Below are 20,939 nucleotides of genomic sequence, written 5' to 3' on the forward strand. Positions count from 1 at the left end.
AGCGTGCGGCGGCGAGGCGTGGATGGTCTGGAGCGCCAGATAAATGCCCGTTGCCACATTGGGTCCCGCTGTTGCCCCCATGTTGCATGCAAACAAACGCATTGTGAGGGGGGGGTTGGGTGGCCAGAGAAAGGGCAAAGCACAGCGGAGCACTCACGTAAGCGCTCGTGCGTTTATTTGCCGTTTCCGCTTCCGTTTGTCGTCGGCGTCGACAGCGTCGTTGGCGTCGTCGTCAACGTTGTTGCCACTGCCACTGCTGCTGCTGCTGCGGTCAATTTCAATGCTTCCATTGCGCGTTAATAAGTCGCTGTTGTTGTTGACGTTGTTGCTGTAAATGACACACAAAAATGCGCAGCATTTTGCACATGGAAATGAACTCAACGCGCCCCGCCCCTTTGCATGACCATAAAACTGCATTTAAATAACAGAACCAAAAAAAAATTCGGTGTAATCACCAATTGCTGCAGCTGCAATTTGTTGCTGCACCAGTTATTTTTGGCGCCTAATGAGTTTAAATGCAGACATCACAAAATTCTACTGAAAACCCTCAAAAAAATAAAACTAAGTTAGCTGCAGTTGGCATGTAAAACGAGTCTAGATTGATTGAATGCGATAGAGAGAAGCGAAATGCTCTTTGAGAGTATATTAAATAAAAAAGGGTAACAAACTGTTTTTATCGAGGCTGTAAACGGGGCTTGAACCAGTTAGCCGGAATTCAAAATTAATTATAATTATGAACCGAACCTTAAATCAAAAGCCAAAATAGCTGAACCGAATCCCAAACCAAGTCGAAGCGTCAATTTGTGCCTAAACGATCACTAAACGATCCTAAAAGCAGGGAATTGTTCCTAATCCGGGATAGTTGTTTTTTTCTTTTTTTTTCTACGTCTGATCTATGCAAAGGATCCTTGCGTTTGGGGATCGAACCCCTTGAGGAAAAGACTAAAATTCTTGGTACAAGAATAAATGCTTTTAGTTTCATTTGAATTCAGTTTAAATCATTTATTTTAATATTATTTATAAATTAATTCAAAGCTCAGTTAAAAAGTTTGGCATTTAACAATGTTGGCATATTTATGTATATTACCCACAAATTTGGTTTTTATTTCTTTAAATATTTACTAAAACATTATATTATATATAAGGCAAAATATATACAATAAAATGAACATAGAAATCATTAAATTATTTTTTAATGCAGAAAGTAAATTTGATAACAGTCTCATATATTACTAAATTTATTTGACTCCCTTTTTTCAGCTATCCAAAGAAATGATGCAAAAATAAAAGTGTGATTCAAAATATTTCAATGTTTACAAACACTAATGATCTAAATCTGAAAATATTTAAACACAGGTAAGACATTCAAAATTTTACTTAAATATGTTATAAAGCCGAGAGGTCTCCTATATTGTTAAGAAACTTTAATTATTTTTGGTTTGTGGCTACTTCAGAAATGTACTTGCATCATTTATTCTTTTTATATAAATTTGTATATATATCTATGTTTATTTAAAATATCCCTTAAATTGTACTGGCAAATGACAGTATCTAGTTTTTGCTGCTAACTTCGGATATTTTAACACACTAAATCTCCTACAAGCCGTCACATAATACAACTAGAATTATAATTAATTTTCCCCCCTTTTTTTAAACTATGCAAACATATGCCTGCGCAGATTTTATCCTGGCAGCTTGGCAGTTGTTAACTGTTGGCATGCGATTATTGCCAAGAGTTAAGTTTGTAAGTAAGTTTTACAACTGGAGATTGACATAAAAGTTGGTTGCTTACTTGCAATCACAACAAGTCAAACACACCCACAACGACATGCGCATCAGCAACAAGACCCCGAACCAAATCCAGACGCAGACCCGAACCCAGACCCTTAACTTAAGACACCGAAGCCGGCAGTGGCAGCAGCCCGTCGTCGTGTCAAAGTTTGAGGAGCATCCATGACACTTGGACCTTCATTTAGTTAAGCTGACGTTATTGTTGATGCCCCCCACAGCTGCTGCTGCTGCCGCTGCTGCTGCTGCTCACAACAATGGCAACATAGTCAAACGACAGCATTATCATCAACAACATGTTGCTGCAACAGCAGCAACAGCAGCAGCAACAACAACAACAAAATGCCAGCGACAATGTGCTCAGATAGCATCAGCAAAGCTCTCTGCACCCACTCACCATTGGGCACTGCAACTACAACAAGTTAAGGATGTGGCTGTTCCTGTTCCTTGTTATGCAACAGTGTAAGCACTGGGAACTAGCTAAACTGCAGTTGCCGTTGTTGAAGTTTTTATGTGCCCAACCTGAAAACTAATAACAATAATGCGCAACGTTCATTGAAAAAGGGAAAAGTGTCGTCGCACGGCTCAAGGATTCGAGGATTTCTCGGATGCAGTACTGCAAGCGCTTGCGAGTGGCTCCGTTTGACGCTGCGGCTGATGGCAAACATTTAGCCAGCTCATAAATATTATTTAGCCAGTTCGAGCTGGCCAACTTGGCCAACTTGTGGTGCGGCGCTGTGCTTAATGAAGCGAGAATTCCCTCGACCTCTCTCACTCACACTCCCTACACTCGGCCCTCTCTCTCTCTGTCTGTTGTTGCGGCGCAACTTCACTTGACCATTTCGTTGGCCAACAAGTTGTATCCTTTGAGCTTTATCTGCTGCCAGCAAATCAGAAATTGCTTATACCTAAGTATCTGTGGCCAACCGAGCCACCGAGTGTGAAAGTTAACAGTTGGCTTCAGCACTTTTCCTTTCACTTGATCAGTTAACACTCTAAAAGCCAAACGCTTAGAGAGCAACATTTTCATCTGAACAGCGGGAGAAATTTATCCATTAAAGACTCTGCCAGATACATAAATAGCAAGAGTCTCTATGTAAGGCACGCCGAAGATTCAATGCCCTTTTATTTGACTTAAATACGACAACATTTGTTACAGATGGTGTGAATGGTGAAAATTCGAACTCCTGAGTTCTAACCAAATATCTTTTGAAAAACAAAAAAAACTCGACCGATTCTTTATAGAGTACTATATAATATGGTCGAGTAGTTGATCAGATTTGGATAATATATAATAAGCGTGGTATACGCCAAGTTCGGTCAAGATATCTTGAAAAACAAACCAGATTTTCATACAACAATTTAATTTTCGATATATCATCCCAATGGCAGCTATATAATATAGTATTTCGACTCGGCCGATTCCGATATTTGTACAGCCTGCAAAAAGAAGTCTGATCTTTTTAAAACCCTCAGTAAGGACTAGTTTGCAGGCAGACGGACTTGTCTGTTTCGGCCCGATTTACGATACAGATCAAGAATATATATACTTTATGACTTCGAAAATCGGTTACACATTTTGTGACAAAACTATATTGCTCTATGCAAGAGTATACAAGAGCAAGAAATCAACACCCAACTGGACCGAGTGGGCCAACATCAAATTGAAGGGAAATGAGCTGCCATACATTATGCATAGCTCTGGCATCGTTCTCTTTATATCTATATAATTTTGCAGCTTTTGGTGGCAAGAAAAATGGCAAAACAAATGATTGACATGTGCGGCATTTGCTACAACATTTGAACTGTTGCCAGTTGCCAGTTGGAGACGCCTCCCCGCAGCGGAAACGCAGCAGCAGCAGCGGAAGTTGCGTTTGCTATGTGGGCGTATGTGTGTGTGTCTATGTGTCTATGTGTGTGGCAAGAAAAACTTTGGCAAAGTGAAAAACTTGCTGTCAGCATTAGATAAGCGCCTCAAGTTAATAGACTTGTAAAACACACGCTCCACACGCTGACCCCGGCTCGGCCCGGCCCGGCCCAGGCCCAGGCCCAGACTTGACTTGGAACTTGGGTTTCTGGTGCAGCCGAAACTGGATTTTTATTTATTTGTTTGTCGTTGGCATGTGGCGCGTGTTCCGTAGCGTCGGCGGCGCACATAAAAAATAGTGAAATAAATAAAAATGTTATACACGCCCACCACAACAGGCAAGGTTCGTGGACGGGGTCGTGGACGGGGTCGTGGTCGGGGTCGGGGTCGGGCCACCCTTGCAAGCGGCTGCTCGCTTATCGGCCAACTAACAATTTAAGTTGTCAACTCGATATGAGCAAAAACAACATCAGATACATTTGCCGATTGCCCTTGTATATCGTTAAAGGAAACTTTTCTGTTTAACTAGTCTCGGTTAATTTGAACGGCCTGTGTGTCTGCCCTTTCCTCTGGGCCTTTTGCTTGACGAAACTCGTGTGTCGACTTGGTCAAAGTTTAGCTCATCAACAAATGACCACACAATGCGTGTGTGCTTGAGTGTGCGACTGTGGGGGGAAGTGTGTGTGCCAATTTGGGTTTCAGCTGATTGACAGCCCACTTCCCCTGACGACCACGACGACTGTACAGAGTGTGCTGCGCTGGCTGCTGCTGCTTATCGTCCAACTTTCAAAGTCAATTTCAATTAATCAATTGTCAAGTATTTTGACAGCCGAATTTATAGCTCACTTGACCAGACCCTGTGTAATTTTGGATGAAACTTTATGCGATTAGCTCGACTTGCTCCAGACACAGACTTTCGAGCTTAGCGAATAGTTATTATAACTGGCCTATAGACACGTGATATAGATACAGAAGAAAGGCTTTGTAATTGTGTGCTAATATTAATTTCTATCCAAAGAGAACACACTGCGTGACAACTAGAGTTGGGCACACATCAAACCATAAATAAATAATCAATAAATGCCTCACACTATATATAAAAGCCGAGGTATATATTTTCTGAATTATTGCAGAAATTACTATGCAGTGAAATGGTATGAATTTATCTGTTGCCAATCGATTTTGAAAGTAATCGGAAATAGTTCCAACTCTCGAAATCGATTTATAATCGAGTTATCGAAATATATTTGTTAACAATGGTTCGTTAAGCTCCGCTCCTAATCATTTTTTTATGCCTCTTCTTAAAAATTCAAAGAAAAAGAAGCTTACAAAATTTAATTGTCATTCTTAGATAAAAGAGTATGCAGCATTTCATTAATTTCGAATTTGAGTTCTGTTTCTTTTTTTTGGGGCTAACTTGAATTTAATCTACAAATATCTGAAAAGCTTTGCGGTTTTGTATATATGCAATTACGTACGCTATATATGTACCCTATATTTCTTAACTTCATAAAGATCGGACTATAAAGACCGACGCTTTTTGAAAACACATTTAATCAGCCGCCTCGAACTCAAGTCTGCACATGCAAAGCATTAAAGGATACAGCTTGGAAAAGAAAGCATTTTCGTAGCCTTATTTAATATTTATACAATGCGTTGTTTTTTGTGAAGATACAAATATCATTATCTATTTGGTAGCTGACAAGTATATCACAGAGCAGGTCGATTGGGTGACATGCGAAGAGTACGCGAGTGTATGTATGTATGTACATGTATGGCATATATGTACGCTATATAAATGTATATGTATGGCAGGTGTGTTCTGCCAAGTGTTGAGACAAACAAGTGAGTGAGTGAATGACAAGTGCAAGCTTAACACTTGAAATGTAATGTATTTGTTAACAAAAAAGGCGTAGCACAAACACAATGTGCACTTTGACAACACCCATAGAATTTGTGTGTGCGTGCATGTGTGTGTGCATGTGTGTGTCGATTGTTGCTGCTGCTGCTGCTGCTACTGCTGCCATACTGCTGACTGTTGACAATGCCCTGTCATCAGTCTCTCAGGCAGTCAGTCAGTCAGTTTGAGTCTCAGTGTCAGTCAGTCGGGCTGCGTGTTTATGTGCCGTTATTTACAATAGCGCATTTTTACACATATTTTTTTCAAAGTCAACAACATGATTTTCGCAGACTGCGCTGCGACGTGTGCATAAAACCCAACACCCATTCGCACAACAACAGCAACAACGAATAAGTAAGAGTGCTCTAGTCGGGTGCGCCCAACTAAGAGATGGCCTGCACGCAGCGCCAAGGTGACGTGCTTTGGTTGGGTGTGCTCAACTAACAGATAGCCTGTATGCAGCACGGAGCTGATGTTACACACATTCTTACTTCTTTTCATGAAAACGAAAATTTACACTCACATAAGCGTACTTTATACAACAGTCGAGCTTCTTTTAACCCCTCTAACTAAACCATTTTTATTCTGATCGCTTTACAATTTTATTGGTTTAAATAAGGCAATCAAATGTGTGTACATGCCGAAAGACAAGGCTCTGGCTTTATTGTTGGTATTCTTTAAAATTTTTGATAAAGCGAAGTTATATTAAACATGTGAAATATTATGGATTTGGGTATATTACAAAGTAATTTACTTAATTTGGCAATTCTTAGATCTATGCTTTAAAAACCTTAACTTTATCGATATTTATCGATTATGTAGAAAATGAGTGAGTTATCGATTTAAGATAAACTTAAGCTGTGCAAAGAATGGGCGGACCTACGCTTCAAATGTGAGGCTTTGAAATCAACGAGCTTATACGGACGGATAATACACATAGACAGACAGACAGACATACACAGATATAGACAGACAGACATAGCCAGACAATTCGACAGATATAGACAGGCAGATCGACAGATATAGACAGACAGACATAGCTAGGTAGACTCGGCTATTAATGCTGACCAACAATATGTATACATACCTTCTGGGATTAAAGAAGCCTTCTTCTGCCTGTTACATACATTTGCACCAAAACAATATACCCGTTTTATTTTACCCATTATCAATGGGTGCAGGGTACAACAACTGCGAAACAACATTTACATTTTAAGTAGTTTTTAAATCGCTGCAGACAAACGTCAGCGTGTTGACAATTTATCATGCGCCATGGAACGGCGTTACGTGATTCAGTTTCAGATTCACCGAGCGACCCAGCGGGCGCCCTAAGGCAGCTGCAATTTTGATTGATTGCTTCGGCTGAGCGCTGCTTAAAGCCAAAATGGAGACGCACTTGTAATACACACAGGACTTGTCCTGGCAGCACCTTGAGATGCGCTGCTTTTTATTTTAATTAATTTATGGCAACTTATTGATTTATGCGCGCTGACCACAGGCCGCACAGTCCGGACTGTCCGCACAAGCTGCAACTGCCACAAGCAAACGCAGCTGAAGTGTGTTAACAGCTCGGTCGGCTCGGGTTGGCAGAGGCGCCACTTAAAAGTAGAATACTCAATTAGCTGCTGCTGTTGTTGCCTCGGCTGCGGCTGTCGTTGCGCGGCTCGTTAAGTTGATCAATGCTTCGCCTCGCGGCTATCGCCTCGCGCCAAGTGTCAACATTGCGTCCTCTGAATGCATGCACTGCGAAAAAACACAAATCGCGATACAATTTTATCTGAAATTGAATTAATTACTTGACTTTGAAGCAGGGTTTGACAACAAATAAATTCGTTGACATTTCGAGTAAAATAGGAAAAAATTCTACAAAGAATGTTTGCTTCGATGGGTAAAAATGAAACAATTTTTTTTTGTTTTATAAAAGTATATTTTATTTACTTTAATGGGGCCAATAATAAAATAATTTTTCTACTATTTTTTACACACTATTTTGTTATCATGATTATTAGATCTTAAGATAGTACGCTTTGGGTGTGGGAAATATTTTTCTACATTATTTCTTTTTAATACTTTATACTCCTGGCAAGTCAGAAGATGCTTGATATAAGAAATCTTCGGATAGAAGAAGATTTTCACTCATTTTAAAGCGCGCTTCTAATTCGCAATCTGTTTAAGCGCCTTCTTGATGAAATGATATGCTGTTGATGCCTGTCGATTAGGTTGCCCCAAATGGTTTCTAAACTTTGCTTTATTTCTCTCAGTGTGTGTAAAAGAGCTGCTTGCATTGCTCACTTTTGAAGCCGGTGCATTAATTATACACTGCGTTTTATTGGCATCAGGCAAATGGCAGGCTCACAGATCCTTTGAGCCTTATCACACGCAACACAGTCCAAAAAGTTAAAGTCAAAATAAACGGAAAAATACAATTTAATTTTTTTCATTTTACTTAAGAAACTTTGCAGACAACTCGAATACCAAATATGCCTAATTTTAATGCTCTTGCTCTTTGCTTTGGCGAGCCAAAGTTTTCAGAAGGTGGGCAAAGTTGCATTGGGAAATTTATGAAGTGGAGCGCGGCTGATTTCAATTGTCCATTCGGTCGATTCATTCTATGCCATCAGTTCAGAAATCGAGTTTTTCCCTGCTCCATGGCCACTTGAAGCGCATTTTCTGCGCCATTTCAATTCTGACTTTCCCGTCTTTTCTGTGTTTTCTTGCCTTTTGCCTTCAGCTCGCTTGTTTGATAAATTGTCTGGAAATTACAAATGGACAAGAGGCCAATAGCTTTTAGGCAAACGCCTTTAAGGGGGAGCTGGGGTGGACCAAAAACATTTATGGTAATTTCAAATAAATGTATGGCTCTGGCGGGGTACACTTGTGTGTGTGTGTGTGTGTAGCAGATTTTAAGGCGCTTCCTGTCTATTTACGCTGATTTATGGATGGGAGAGAGAAAGCATTGTTGTCTCTTAATGGCAAATGTCGACAAATTTGTTTTAATGGTCAATATAATGGTTGTTATGCCTTTGCATTTGATTTATTTGTTGAGTCGGACTGATTGTTTGTTTTTGTCCGAGCTAACATGTCTTTTCAAAATATATCAAAAACATTAGTTGACTTTAATTTACTTGTCTCATTCTCGTTGCTAGGCCTTACTTTTTAACCAGTTTGTCATTTGGCTTTACAGGCTCCACACACACAAATTTTTTTATAATCAAAATGCCAAATGCTCCCAAATGCTCTGAATGTGGGCAAGTGCACCTCGCCGGTGCAAATGGGTAAGTTACCTAACGTTGTCCTGCTATACAGTGTGTGTATAAATATATGCAAATAGTGCCATCTACTGCTGCGGTCCGTTGTTGCGAGCTGTTCAAATGACTGGCTTGTACAAGGATTGCAAGTATTTTGTGGACATGAGCTGTCGTTATTCTCCAGAGCGTATACTCGCCGATTTCCAATTGTTTAGCTCATGCAAGAAGAATGAGACATCGGTTAAACATCTTACCAATTTCGTGGATAATCATTTTGATCAGCCTGGCACGGAAATGGAATATTGGTGTCCGCCTGATTGGCGAATGGAGCCCGCGTTCCTATGCCAAATTAAGGATCCACAATTAAAAAAGTTTGGCTCGGATTTAAATCGTATTTGGAAGCAGCTAGGCCGTAACATGAAGGATTGTGTAAGAACAAGCCCCCAAATGTACTCACTGGTATATGTACCAAATCCGTTCATTGTGCCCGGCGGACGATTTATTGAGTTCTACTACTGGGACACATACTGGATTGTCCGCGGTCTGCTCTACAGCGGCATGCATCAGACGGCACGTGGCATGATTGATAATCTGCTCTATATGGTGCAGCAGTATAAGGCGGTGCCCAATGGCGGCCGAGTCTACTACTGGGGTCGCTCACAGCCGCCCCTGCTAACTCTCATGGTCAAGTCGTTTATGGACTTTACCAAAGACGATCAATATGTTCTTCGCGTACTACCGCTGCTCGAAACGGAGATGGATAACTTTTTAAAGAATCATTCGGTACAGGTCGAGGGTCGTACCATGTATCAATATCGCGATAAATCATCGGGGCCACGGCCCGAATCGTACCGTGAAGATGTAGCTAGCGCGGCTGGCTTCTGCTCAGATGATGAAAAGGAGGACCATTATGCAAATCTGAAGGCTGCCTGCGAATCGGGCATGGACTTCAGCTCGCGCTGGTTTGTCTCGCCCTGTGGCACCAATGTGGGCACACTGGCAAACATCAAAACATCCTGGATAGTGCCCGTCGATCTCAATTGCATACTCTTCCGTAGTTGTAAGACACTGGCCGAGTTCAATACCATGGCCGGAAATACCGCCAAGGCGCAACAATATCGTAACATTGCCTGTGGTCTGATCAAGGCCATAACCGCTGTGCTGTGGAATGAAAAGCGCGGCGTCTGGCTGGATTATGATCTGAAGAACAAAACACAGCGCGACTTTTTTGTCGTCACAAATCTATCGCCGCTCTGGCTTCATGCCTATCCCATAGCTGATAACGAAAAAATCTCGAAATCTGTAATGGACTACATCGAGGAAAATGGGCTAGACTCACTTCCGGGTGGTGTGCCGCACACACTGAGTAATACTGGCCAGCAATGGGACTATCCGAATGTATGGGCACCAATGATGCTAATGCTGATCGAGGGTCTGAATAATCTGGGAACTCCCGAGGCCGACGAGATGTCGAAACGTTGGCGAGAGCGGTGGGTAAGAACTAACTATGAGGCGTTTAATAAAAGTGGTTTTATGCACGAAAAGGTGAGCTCATTTTTGTAACTTGCGCCTGCGTTTCTGTGTAAATTAATCCTCCTCTGCAGTATAATTGCGAGGAATTCGGCTCTCCCAGCGTTAACGGCGAGTACCAGGCCCAAACTGGCTTTGGATGGACAAATGGTGTCCTGATCGAACTGCTGGCCAGGTATGGCGCGGAGCTTACAGCTTCCGATGTTGATCCAAATTGTGGTGCTACAGAGGCTGCTGCAGCTGAACCAGATTTAACCTGCCGTTGCGACGAGGAAGAAAACCTAAAGTCATCTTTAGAAGGTTGTCCCATAACAAGCGAGGCATATTTGGAACAGAAGGCCGCGGAAGGTGATGCTGCCGACTGTGACTGCCCTCAAGAGAATTATAATGCGCAGGATGTGGCAAGCTTTGCAACGAGTGAAAATCCGTGTGCGCCCGGCTGCCCGAATTTTCCCCCCCCTCAAGAATGTGGTCCGGCTCAAGCTCAAGCTCAGCAGCCCCAGCCGTGTACTCCGCCTCAGCAGCCCCAGCCGTGTACTCCGCCTCAGCAGCCCCAGCCGTGTCCTCCGCCTCAGGCTGCTGCACAAAAAAAATGCCCGAAATATCAACAAGCTCCCCTAGCTTCCGCTCCCTCACCCGGTGCACAATGTACCCCAAATGCTATTCAATCTCCAAAACAGGGTGGAAAGCGATTATCTGCTGCTGCTGCATATCCAACTTGTCCAGATTGTTACCAATATATTTATTCAGCTCCAGGTCAACAGGCTGCTGTTCCACCTCCATCCGGTGGACAGCCATGCCCGGCTTTTCAACAAATTCCCGCTGCACCTTCACCCGGTGGACATCCTTGCGCGGCTTACCTACAACCTCCCGTTGCAGCTGCACCCGGTGGACAACCGTGCCCGGCCTATCAACAAGCTCCCGCTGCAGCTTCACCCGGTGGACAACCATGCCCGTCTTATCAACAAGGTCCCGGTGCAGCTGCACCCGGTGGACGTTTATCAAATGCTTATCAATCTAATGGAGGCCAGATGAATCAAAACCGGCCTGGTGCCTATCCGGGCTATTACCAAGCTCAACAAGGTCAGCAAGCTCCTGCTGCATATTCACCCGGTGGACAACAATACCAACAAGCTCGTCAAGCTCCCCAAGCCCAACAAGCTCAATATATTCAACAAGCTCCTCAGTATGCTCAAGCTCAACAAGCTCAACAATATCCTCAATATTCCCAATATCCCCAAAATGGCAAATCTCCTGCTACAAATGCACCCTGTGGCATATGTAATCAAGCTCCTCCTCAAAATCAACCTCGTCAATCTGATCCGGCTGCTGGGTCACCCTGTTTGCAAAATAACCAAAATAATTATCAAGCTGCAAATCAGATGCGTCAAGCTCCAAATCCCTATCAAGCTCCTCTAATTGATCCTATGTCCGCGGACTGTTCCGTGTGCTGTGGCGCCTGTGGAAGACCAAAGGGGGCCGCCGCCAAAGAGGCTATGGAGTGTCCCGAACCGCAGCCAATTCAGATTGAAGAGGCCGACGTTAACTGCCTATTGGATTTGAGTCCCTCAGAAGCGGAAGAATTGCAAGCCTTGTGTCCATGCGATGGAAAAGCAGAGGAAGACGCAGACGAAGACGCAGAAAAAAGTGAAATGTCCGATGATTGTGCAGATGAAGACGACTGCTCATTCCCAGAACCAGAATGTCCGCCCATTATGAATAAGTTATTTCCACTTGCCGATGAGATTAAATGCCCTCTGCCAGTAGAGCCAAAAGAATCTGAAGAAGCTTGCCAATGTTTCAGACTTAAAGAGGAAAAGGAAAAGGAGTCCGCAGAAAAGGATTGTGATTAAATTTGGCAGACAAAGCATTTGACAGCATATTATACTTGCCCTGAAATAGTCAAAATTTAACAGTAATGGTACAAGCAAATTAAAAAATCGAAAAAAACAGTTTACTAAAAATTCGATAAGTTCTTCCTTTCTTCAACACGCCGCGTGCTGCTGCCAATCTTTATGTGCCTGTCAAATATCTTTATGTTATGGCTAATACAGCCACACACTCACACACACATGTGCTATCTTCTAGCGTTTGGGCAAGGACATTGCCACCCCACAACCATTGTCTGTGTGTGTGTGTGTGTGCGTGTGCTCGTGATTGTGTGGTTCGGCTTGTCTGTCAGCTGTGGGTGTGAGCTCATGCTCATGATATTTGCGAACAAATCGTTTATATGCCAACCCCAGCACCCCACCAAAACACACGCATGCCACATTACAACAACTGTGCGTGCGTGTGTGTGTCTTTTCCGCCCCCTCCTACCTAGCCATTCGCTGATGCGATTGTAGTGCTCTGATATTATTGAAATGCCGTTTTGATTGGCTTTGATGTCTGGCAAAAGTAACAGTAACAGAAACGATTTCATGTTGCTAAATGTTTTATGGCCAAACACACTGGTCGATGCTCTGATGTGATTAAGCGATAAGTAGTCAGCCATGAAACATTTTGGCTGGGGTCCCGGCCCTGGCAATAGCACTGGAGTTGGCCTCCATCTGCATAAATGTTACATAGTTCAAATTTTGGCGCTTAAATAATTGCACATTGGCGCTTAATTTGATTGCATTTTCCAACTGAGCGCCACCAAAAAAAATTATAAGCCTTCAATAAATTGGCGCTGCACGGTACGAGCATTTAAACGCTTCTTAACCAATTATACACTTCTGGCCATTTGTCAGCAAATGTGTCAACAGTGTGCGCAATATGAAATCCAACCGTAACCAAGAGCCAACATCGAAATAGAGATGTGGGCAGCAGCAGCCGCAGTAGCTGAAAGGTAACCGCAGTTGTATGATAGACGCACATATTCGGCGCACTTGATGTTGAAGAATGTGCACATCATTTCATGCTTGGCACGACTTCATATGGCAGTTGGTCTCTCTCTCTCACACACACACACACACACAGACAGTCAGAGTCGTAGACAGAAAGGGGGACTCCAACAACGTCAAACATAAATTCTCAATTGAACGATGGTTAAGAAACTAAAACTTATAGATGCATTAGAATTATAATATGATTTACAATATTTATTAATATTTTTGTATTTTTCGAGCTAAGAAAGGTGTTTGTAAAATATTTAAGTGCCTTTCTATGTGATTCTGATGACCGCATCACGTCGAGCTAAATTCATATATGGTATGGGCATGGTGGTTTTTATACTTTCTCATTTTTATTTCTGTTTTCAAAATAGAAATAATGGCATTGTTTACAAAATATGTGTTTGTGAAATATTAAGGCGGTCTTCTATGTGATTCTCATAACCCCATGATTGATTATATACGTATTCATTTTAGTTTCTGTTGCCAAAATATTGATGCGCATTTCTATGCGATTCTCATTACCCCATGACGTCTAGCTGAATTCATATAGTATTGTCCATAATAGTTTTTATACGTATTCATTTTATTTTCTGTTTTCCAACTGGAAAAAGGAGCAAACACTTATAAAAAATTGACTTTGTTAATATTGAAGCGCCTTTCTTTCCGATTTTCATGACCGCAAGAGCTCTTATGTGCTTGTTCCTTAAGTGATGTGTATATAAAGTAGTGATATTTCAAAAGTATTAATTTGAAATACCATAAAAAGTGTACACGAATAAAATAGTTCAAGGGAATAACTAATATCGAAAATCTCCGACTTTGCTCTGCGCCCATGCACGTAGCTAAAACAGGAATGTGGAAGTGCTGTAGTTCATCAGTCTTAAGTTGACGTTGTCGCTGTCAACGGAAATTCCCTATTGGATTATGCATAGTCTTAACGCACCGCAGCTTTTAATATTGAAAACAAGACAAACTAACGAACTGGCTGGAGCTGAAGCTGCCTTTGGACTGGCGCTGCGTTTCTAATTAGAGCGGCGTCGGGATCATTTGCATCTTATTGACTAAATTAAGTGGCAGGCAAAAGTTTGCATTGAAGAAACTGAAAGCAAATTAATTGAAATGAAATGTGAAATACGCTCTCAAAATACGTTCTCTATTGTGGAATGATGTTTGGCTTTTGCTGCAGATTGAAAATTTGCATCGTCAGCTTCCAGTTAGGAGCATGTGCAGCAGCTCGAAATGTTTCAATTACTTGCTGTTGCACATAGATACATACAGAGACATCCACACATTTATACACTCGTAAATAAAATCAAGACAATGCCAAAGCAAAAACAACAACGACAACAGCAATAGCAACAAATCTGTCATGTGTCAAACTTTGCCATATTTAATTTCCTCTTTGCGAAATTAGTTTTGAGCAAATTTTTGCACAATTTTCGTGTAGTTCGAAACACACACGCGCACACACACCAGCCCATACATTCATTTGCTCTTTTATTTGATTTTTTATATATTTTTTTGAGTCCGTTTTTTCGTTTTGGCGCGCAGCTGCAATAATTCATGTTCAAAAACTACAAATTGAGTCATAAACAACTTTTGATTTCGCATACACACACATATATATGCGGAATACCAGTCCGACTTTAACCCTGGCTCTATACGATTTCGACTCTAACGTAGTTTTTTACTGCATACTTTTTGGGGTGTTGCCTGGTTGCCGAGCAGCCACCCTGTGCCTGGCTTGACTCACGCTTGCCGGAAGTATAATTCGTATTTTGTGTGCTTGTTTTAGTTAACCTTTTCAGTTGATGTATGTATGCATTTGCGACTGTGTGTGTGTGTGTGTGACTGTGTGTATGTGTGTGTATCTGCACTCATTAAAATCAAAAGCATATAAAAACCGCTTATTTCATAATTTAGCAGCCGCACTTTTAGTTGTGGTTAAAAGTACACGCAAATAAAATAAAAATAAAAAAAAGTTTTTCTTTTTTAAATATAAAGCAACTTTTAAAATCGTTTAAAAAGGTATGCAAACAATGTAATGCCTGTTGGCTGCCCAACTGTCTGGCTTACTTATGTATTTTATTCTTTATGATTTATTTCGAAATACTCTTTTTCGGGCAGCCAGACACGCAGACTGACAGACCCACAGACGGGACAGACGCAGTTGGGCCAGCTCACCCAAAAAGCTTGCCGCTTAATTTCATTAAACATTTATGAAATAAAGGCACAAGCTGCTGGCGTATTAAAATTTGATAGTCTGCGGTGGTCGCTGTTGCGTGTGTGTGTGTGTGTGTGTATGTGTGCGTGGGTTTTTGTGTTTGTGTCTACGAGTGCGTGTGTATATTTGTTGCTACGTATGCGTCATTGTTAATATTGTGCTGTGGTTTAACACCAAAAGTCACCAATGGCTCCGTTTTTATACTCTACAGACAGGCTTTCAGTTTTCTGACTTTGTGTGTAACAAAAAAAGAGCCAAAAGTCGTTGAATTAAGTACTAAGTAACTTAATATCAGAAAAGTTCTAAATGCTTTTGGATTGATTTTAAGAATTCTTTAATCAAGTAATTACAGAATTCATATGTATCGCAATCTTAAAACTAAACAGAACCTGAAACGATCCAATTGGTTGAGACCCAAAATCCTTTCAAGATATGTAAGAATTCTTCTAGCTCTTTTCTGAAAGAGCATCCAGCAGACTGGATCATTCGAGTTGCTTTTGTTGCAGAACATATTTATTTATTTTGAAAGAGCATTTACAATTCTGCATTTATGGATTGATGTGTTTTTGTTTTTCTTGGTTTTATTGTCTTTTGGAGTTTCAGCTGTGTGCACTTTATTTGATGGACTTGTTTATGAGCAATTTCCATTTTCATTTGCCGGCTGCACCTTGCAAATGGCAATTTTTGTGTGATTTTTATTAATGTTTATTGCGCGCGGGCGTTTAATTTGATGCGCGACCGGCGATGTCCATGTCCAGCAACGCAATGCAACCTGAGCTGAGTGAAAGGACACAGGCAGCCAGTTGGAAATGCAATTTGCAAATGCGTATTGCGTATTGCCAAGTGCGTGGTGATTGAGGCAAGCAAGAGTTGCCTTGCCTGCTGCCTGGGATAACAGCCAACAGTGCCAACGGATCTGGCCAAGGAGTACGCATTTTTGGCCAAATTGCATTTTTAATATCGTTTGCTGGCAGCGAAGGCAACGGGCGCCAGGTGGCAGGCATTTTGTTGCCAGGGTTGCCATTCCACATAATGAATGCGCGCTTGCAAATAATTATTTTTATATGAATTGCAACGTTAACCGTAACCGGAACGCAGCTAACGGACAAACAGGACAGGTTGGCAGCCGCCATTTTGCGCTGTCACTAACGGTAACGACAACGGCAACGGCAATGGCAACCGTTACCGTTACTTGCAAATGAAAAGTGCTCGCATATTACATACTTCAGCGAACTTACAAGACATTTTGGCATTCTGTAATATTCATAACTGCCTTGGCAGTGAATAAGTAAGCTCGCACTCCGCCGTGCAACTCACAGCTCTCCCGCTGCACGGTTAACTACCTATTGGGCATTAAAAGCCAGGCTACAACTCTTTTATTTATTGCATTAAATTTGGAATCGCAGTTTATTTAAACTTACAAAACATGATCAAAACTTTGATGAAAACAAAATCTTACCAGAATTTGACATCTTAGTCAAACTTGCATAGATATTCCACATGTGTGCGTGGAAAATAAGTGGACATTTCTCCTTGCATACGATTTGCTTTTACCTTAGAGACTTTCCAAAAAGCTTTTTTGCACTGCCTTTTCATTGGTTTTGAATGTTCAACTCTAATGTTTTTCTTATTGTTTTGTCACCAATTCCGTCTACTATGACAGGTCAAAACACGTTTAAGAATTCAAAAACGTATGGAAATTGTTTACAAAATCAATTCTGGGAGAAAATTGAACTAACAGCCAGTCGTAAAATAAATGTAGTCTATGGCATGAATAACCTCTTACTTGCCAAAGAACTTTGTGCAGACTTTAAAATAGTGCAGACATAATTTCTCACATAACTGTGTAAAATTGGTGAAACAGTATTTATTTTTCATGTCGAAAATATCGACTCGTTTTGGGACTGATTTTGAACACGGTTCGTCAAGCTATCCGCCCACCAAAAAATTAGCACATGCCGCATTGGTTCTCATTAGATTACAGCTGATTGTGCTGTGCTCTGCCCCTGTTCCTGTGCCTGCCCCTGCGCAGCCCCTCCCCTGCCCTAAGGCACTGCAAATGCTGACATCTGTGACAGCGCCTTTTGTGCTTTGGGGGAATGGTCGCATTGATTGTTTTTGCCACTGGTAATTTGAAACTTTAAAATATTTATGATTTATGTAACGTTGAGCGTTAGTTGGGTCTACACACCCTTCCTCCCGGCCCCACCCACCGTCACACTGCAAATCACGGCCAACCCCTGTCTGTCAAGCTGTATTGTGGGGGCTGGCTGGGCGTCGACGGTGGTTGGGGGGCTGAAATTTTTCATTATAAAGCTATGCAGGCTAAGAACTGCGTCTAATGGACTCCGGGAGGCGCGGCTTGCGTCATTTTGCATGCAGTGTAAGGATAGAGCGACAAAAATATTTGGCACGTGCTGTTGTGGGCAGGCGCAATGGCGGAGGGGTAGCGAGGGGGCAAAGCTGCCGAATTGAGTTGTCAGTTGTGCGAAAAGTTGCGTTTTATGAGGGTTGCCACAACTGAGAGGGGGCTGACAAAAGTTGCGAAACTCACATTAAATATTAATAAAAATGTTGCCAAAGGGAGTTGCAGGTGAGCTGGGAGTGTGTGCGTATAAGTCCAGGTTGTGGACGTGCTTAATAAATAAGCAGACGCGAAAATAGCCGAATTTCTTTTTTTCGATTCGGCGACATTTGATTTGTCTAAAGTATTTTGTTATTCTTCCACTTGAGAAGTTGTATTGATACGCAAAAGGGGTTGGATCGGGAAACATAACAACCCCCAGTTCGAGTTGAAATGACATCCAGCAACAACAAAAATTCTCACTAACAATTTATTATCAACCACTTAGGATCAAAATAAGCGATAGTCCATTGAGGCTTATTACATTCTAAAAACGAAATAGCAAGTGACACCCGTTTTCAACTCCCAGTTCAACCCGATTTATGACAAGTGCAACAGTGCTGACAACGAAAATCAACCCTTAGCGGCATTTGGTGTAGAAATTTTTATGGACCGTCAGAATGATATATGCATGCCAATATTATGACAACAACAACAACAGCAACAGCAACTACGGCTGGCAACTGTTGAAATATGCCGCAGGGCTGGCAGACCCACAACAAACCCACAACAAACAAAAAAAAAAAACGAAAAATGTGAAAAGCAAATCAGCAGCAATAACAACAAGAACAGCTAGAAAGACGATGGGCGTAAAGTTACGCGCGCATATGTAAGTGTCTGACTTCCGTTTCCGCTTGATATGCGGCGCTGTTGCTGCTGCTCTGCTTGGGGGGTGTTGGCTATGTTTTAGTTGCGGGGGCGCTGACTGGGGCTATTACATTTTACTTTTCATATTTGCCAGGAATAACCGTGAAATTGTTTTTCTAGTCTACATGCCTGCGTGTGTGTGCGTGTGTGTGTTAGTGCGTGCCAACTACCCCTTTTGTCAATTCAGAGTAGCGCACATAGATTGTCTAGCTGTGCATGTGTGTGTGTGTGTGTGTGTGTTTGCGAGTGTGTGAGACACTTCAAACTTTCATCTGGGCCGCCCGAGGCCACGCAGTGATAGACTACAATGGTGCGAGGGCCTGGCGGTAAATGCTATTTAAATATATAAATTTTAATAAGCTCTCGACCTTTGTTTTCTATTTTGCATATACGTATATACTCTGTAAGGGAGCTGTAGATACAGTGGACCAGCGTTAACTTGAACGAATTACAAATTTATTATTTATTTTAACTTTTAACTCTGAGGCACAATAATTATTAAATGTGTACTTTTGTTTTCGATTGATATAAAAGCATTGATCTGAATAAATCCATATGAATATATCAAAATGTTTGAATCGTGATTAATTCACAGAGTTAGGAAGCTTAACTTTTCACTGTAGTTATCTTATATGATGCAAGTGCACGACAAGACATGTTTTTGGAAAATCCACCCCCCTGGATGGAAAATTGAGATCTAAGGCAGCATACCCGAAAGTAAAGGAAGCTGTTTGTGTATGCTCGTATGTATTTATGTGCGTATCCGCGTTTGTTCTTTTATACCAAATGCAGAAGTTTGGTTGCCGCTGAAAAATAAGAACAAAAAAGTATTTTATAAAAATCACCCTTCTAGGAGATTCTCATGAATTTAAGTAAGGTTTACAGTCTTGAACTTGTGTTGGGAAAATAATTTAAATGCTGCTGCTTTCAGTCGTGCGTGGAAGTTCTCTCCCCCTTTCTTTCATTTAATTTTGAAGAAAGAATTCACTGTAAACGGTAATTCAGAAACAAATGTAGATTGAACTTTAGTAGGCAGAATTCACCGTGAACGATTATTCAAAAACAAATATTGAATTCCACGTCCACGTAGATGTTAGTGAGATGGTGGGGTTATGTGGAACGGTTGCCAGCGATGCATTCGAGCAAAAAATCAAAATACAAATCTTTCCTTTCATATACAATTAAACTCAATTAAATCCGCATATTTAAACGGCAAATTGCAGCGACGGCAGCTGTAACACCCGGACTAACACTCTAGGTCTAAGCCCAATTCCCCAGAGTGAGTGCATCGTCAGATAAACAAGGGTAAGACTCCAAAGCTGCCCAAGTTACGACGAACTCAGCGAACTTGAACCGCAATTTTTTTTTTGGCAATGCCCGCACTAAGACATTTCTTTTTTGGCTACTTTTGCTGCCGCAACCCTCATGAATATGTAAGCAGTCGCTGTGACGGCAACGGGGGTTGACGGGACCTAAAACCAGGGAATGGGTCTGGGCACCGTTAGTAAAAGCCACAAAGCGCCAGGTAACATGGCAAAGGCAACCTGCAGTTGGCTCACAGACAAACATCAATAAACAAGAACCGTCGCGTAAATAATGCAGCACCAAGGGGAGACGGGAATGGGAACGGAGAGGGGCGAGTCGTCTCACGATTTGACTTGCCCACGAGGCACGCACGGCGCAACATCAAACGCAGACGACAGATAGAGTCCTGTGTTTAGGTGGATACGTGCCGCTAGACAGTCGCTGAGTCAGAGAGCCAGACAGCCAGACGGTCAGACGATTCCCTTGTGCATTAGGCAGCCCTATATATAAGATATACTTATAGACATATAAGTAGTTTCGACTGCAATTGTCTTTGCAGCTCATGCATTTTACATTTTTAATAGATTGGCTGGAATTAATAACACGCACGACGGGGTGTTGTTTTGGGAATGCCATTAGTTTCGATGTGGGTTACCGTTTGGGTCTAGATTTCCGCCCTGGACCCGGGGGATGCATAACACAGCGTGGTTTACGGTACAACGCGTACCCACATTGCCCGACATGGGGCACAAAATCAAATCACGGGCCGAGTTGGCGGCCGTGCGTGCAATTAGCTAAAATGCCGGCGTTACCAGCTAAATCTACGAGCATTTCAATTTGCGGGTCAGAAAACTTTGCGAAGCACCAGCAACAACAACAACAACAACAACATCATTGCTGCACACTGCCAAAAACTTTGTAGTTGCCGAA

The 20,939-nt window shown here is 41.9% G+C and overlaps 1 protein-coding gene and 1 long non-coding RNA gene across 2 annotated transcripts; one reads left to right on the top strand and one right to left on the bottom strand.

Moving 5' to 3' along the window:
- Window positions 1-6,683: 6,683 nt before the first annotated feature.
- LOC135432056 (uncharacterized) lies at window positions 6,684-7,412 on the bottom strand. The gene is made up of 2 exons (XR_010436882.1): window positions 7,352-7,412; window positions 6,684-7,298 (listed from the first exon to the last, which is right to left on the bottom strand). It is a non-coding gene; the product is annotated as an uncharacterized LOC135432056 (long non-coding RNA).
- Window positions 7,413-8,669: 1,257 nt separating this feature from the next.
- On the top strand, window positions 8,670-12,297 carry LOC135432052 (uncharacterized). Its single transcript, XM_064687511.1, has 3 exons — window positions 8,670-8,830; window positions 8,887-10,348; window positions 10,408-12,297. Exons 1-3 carry the CDS (start codon window positions 8,772-8,774, stop codon window positions 12,184-12,186), a joined length of 3,300 nt encoding a protein of 1,099 aa, XP_064543581.1. The 5' UTR covers window positions 8,670-8,771; the 3' UTR covers window positions 12,187-12,297.
- Window positions 12,298-20,939: the final 8,642 nt, after the last annotated feature.

Source organism: Drosophila montana, unplaced genomic scaffold, assembly GCF_035044405.1.
Source record: "Drosophila montana isolate Dmon_TW-CO22-7 unplaced genomic scaffold, ASM3504440v1 contig_3200_1, whole genome shotgun sequence".
Taxonomy (NCBI): Eukaryota; Metazoa; Arthropoda; class Insecta; order Diptera; family Drosophilidae; genus Drosophila; species Drosophila montana.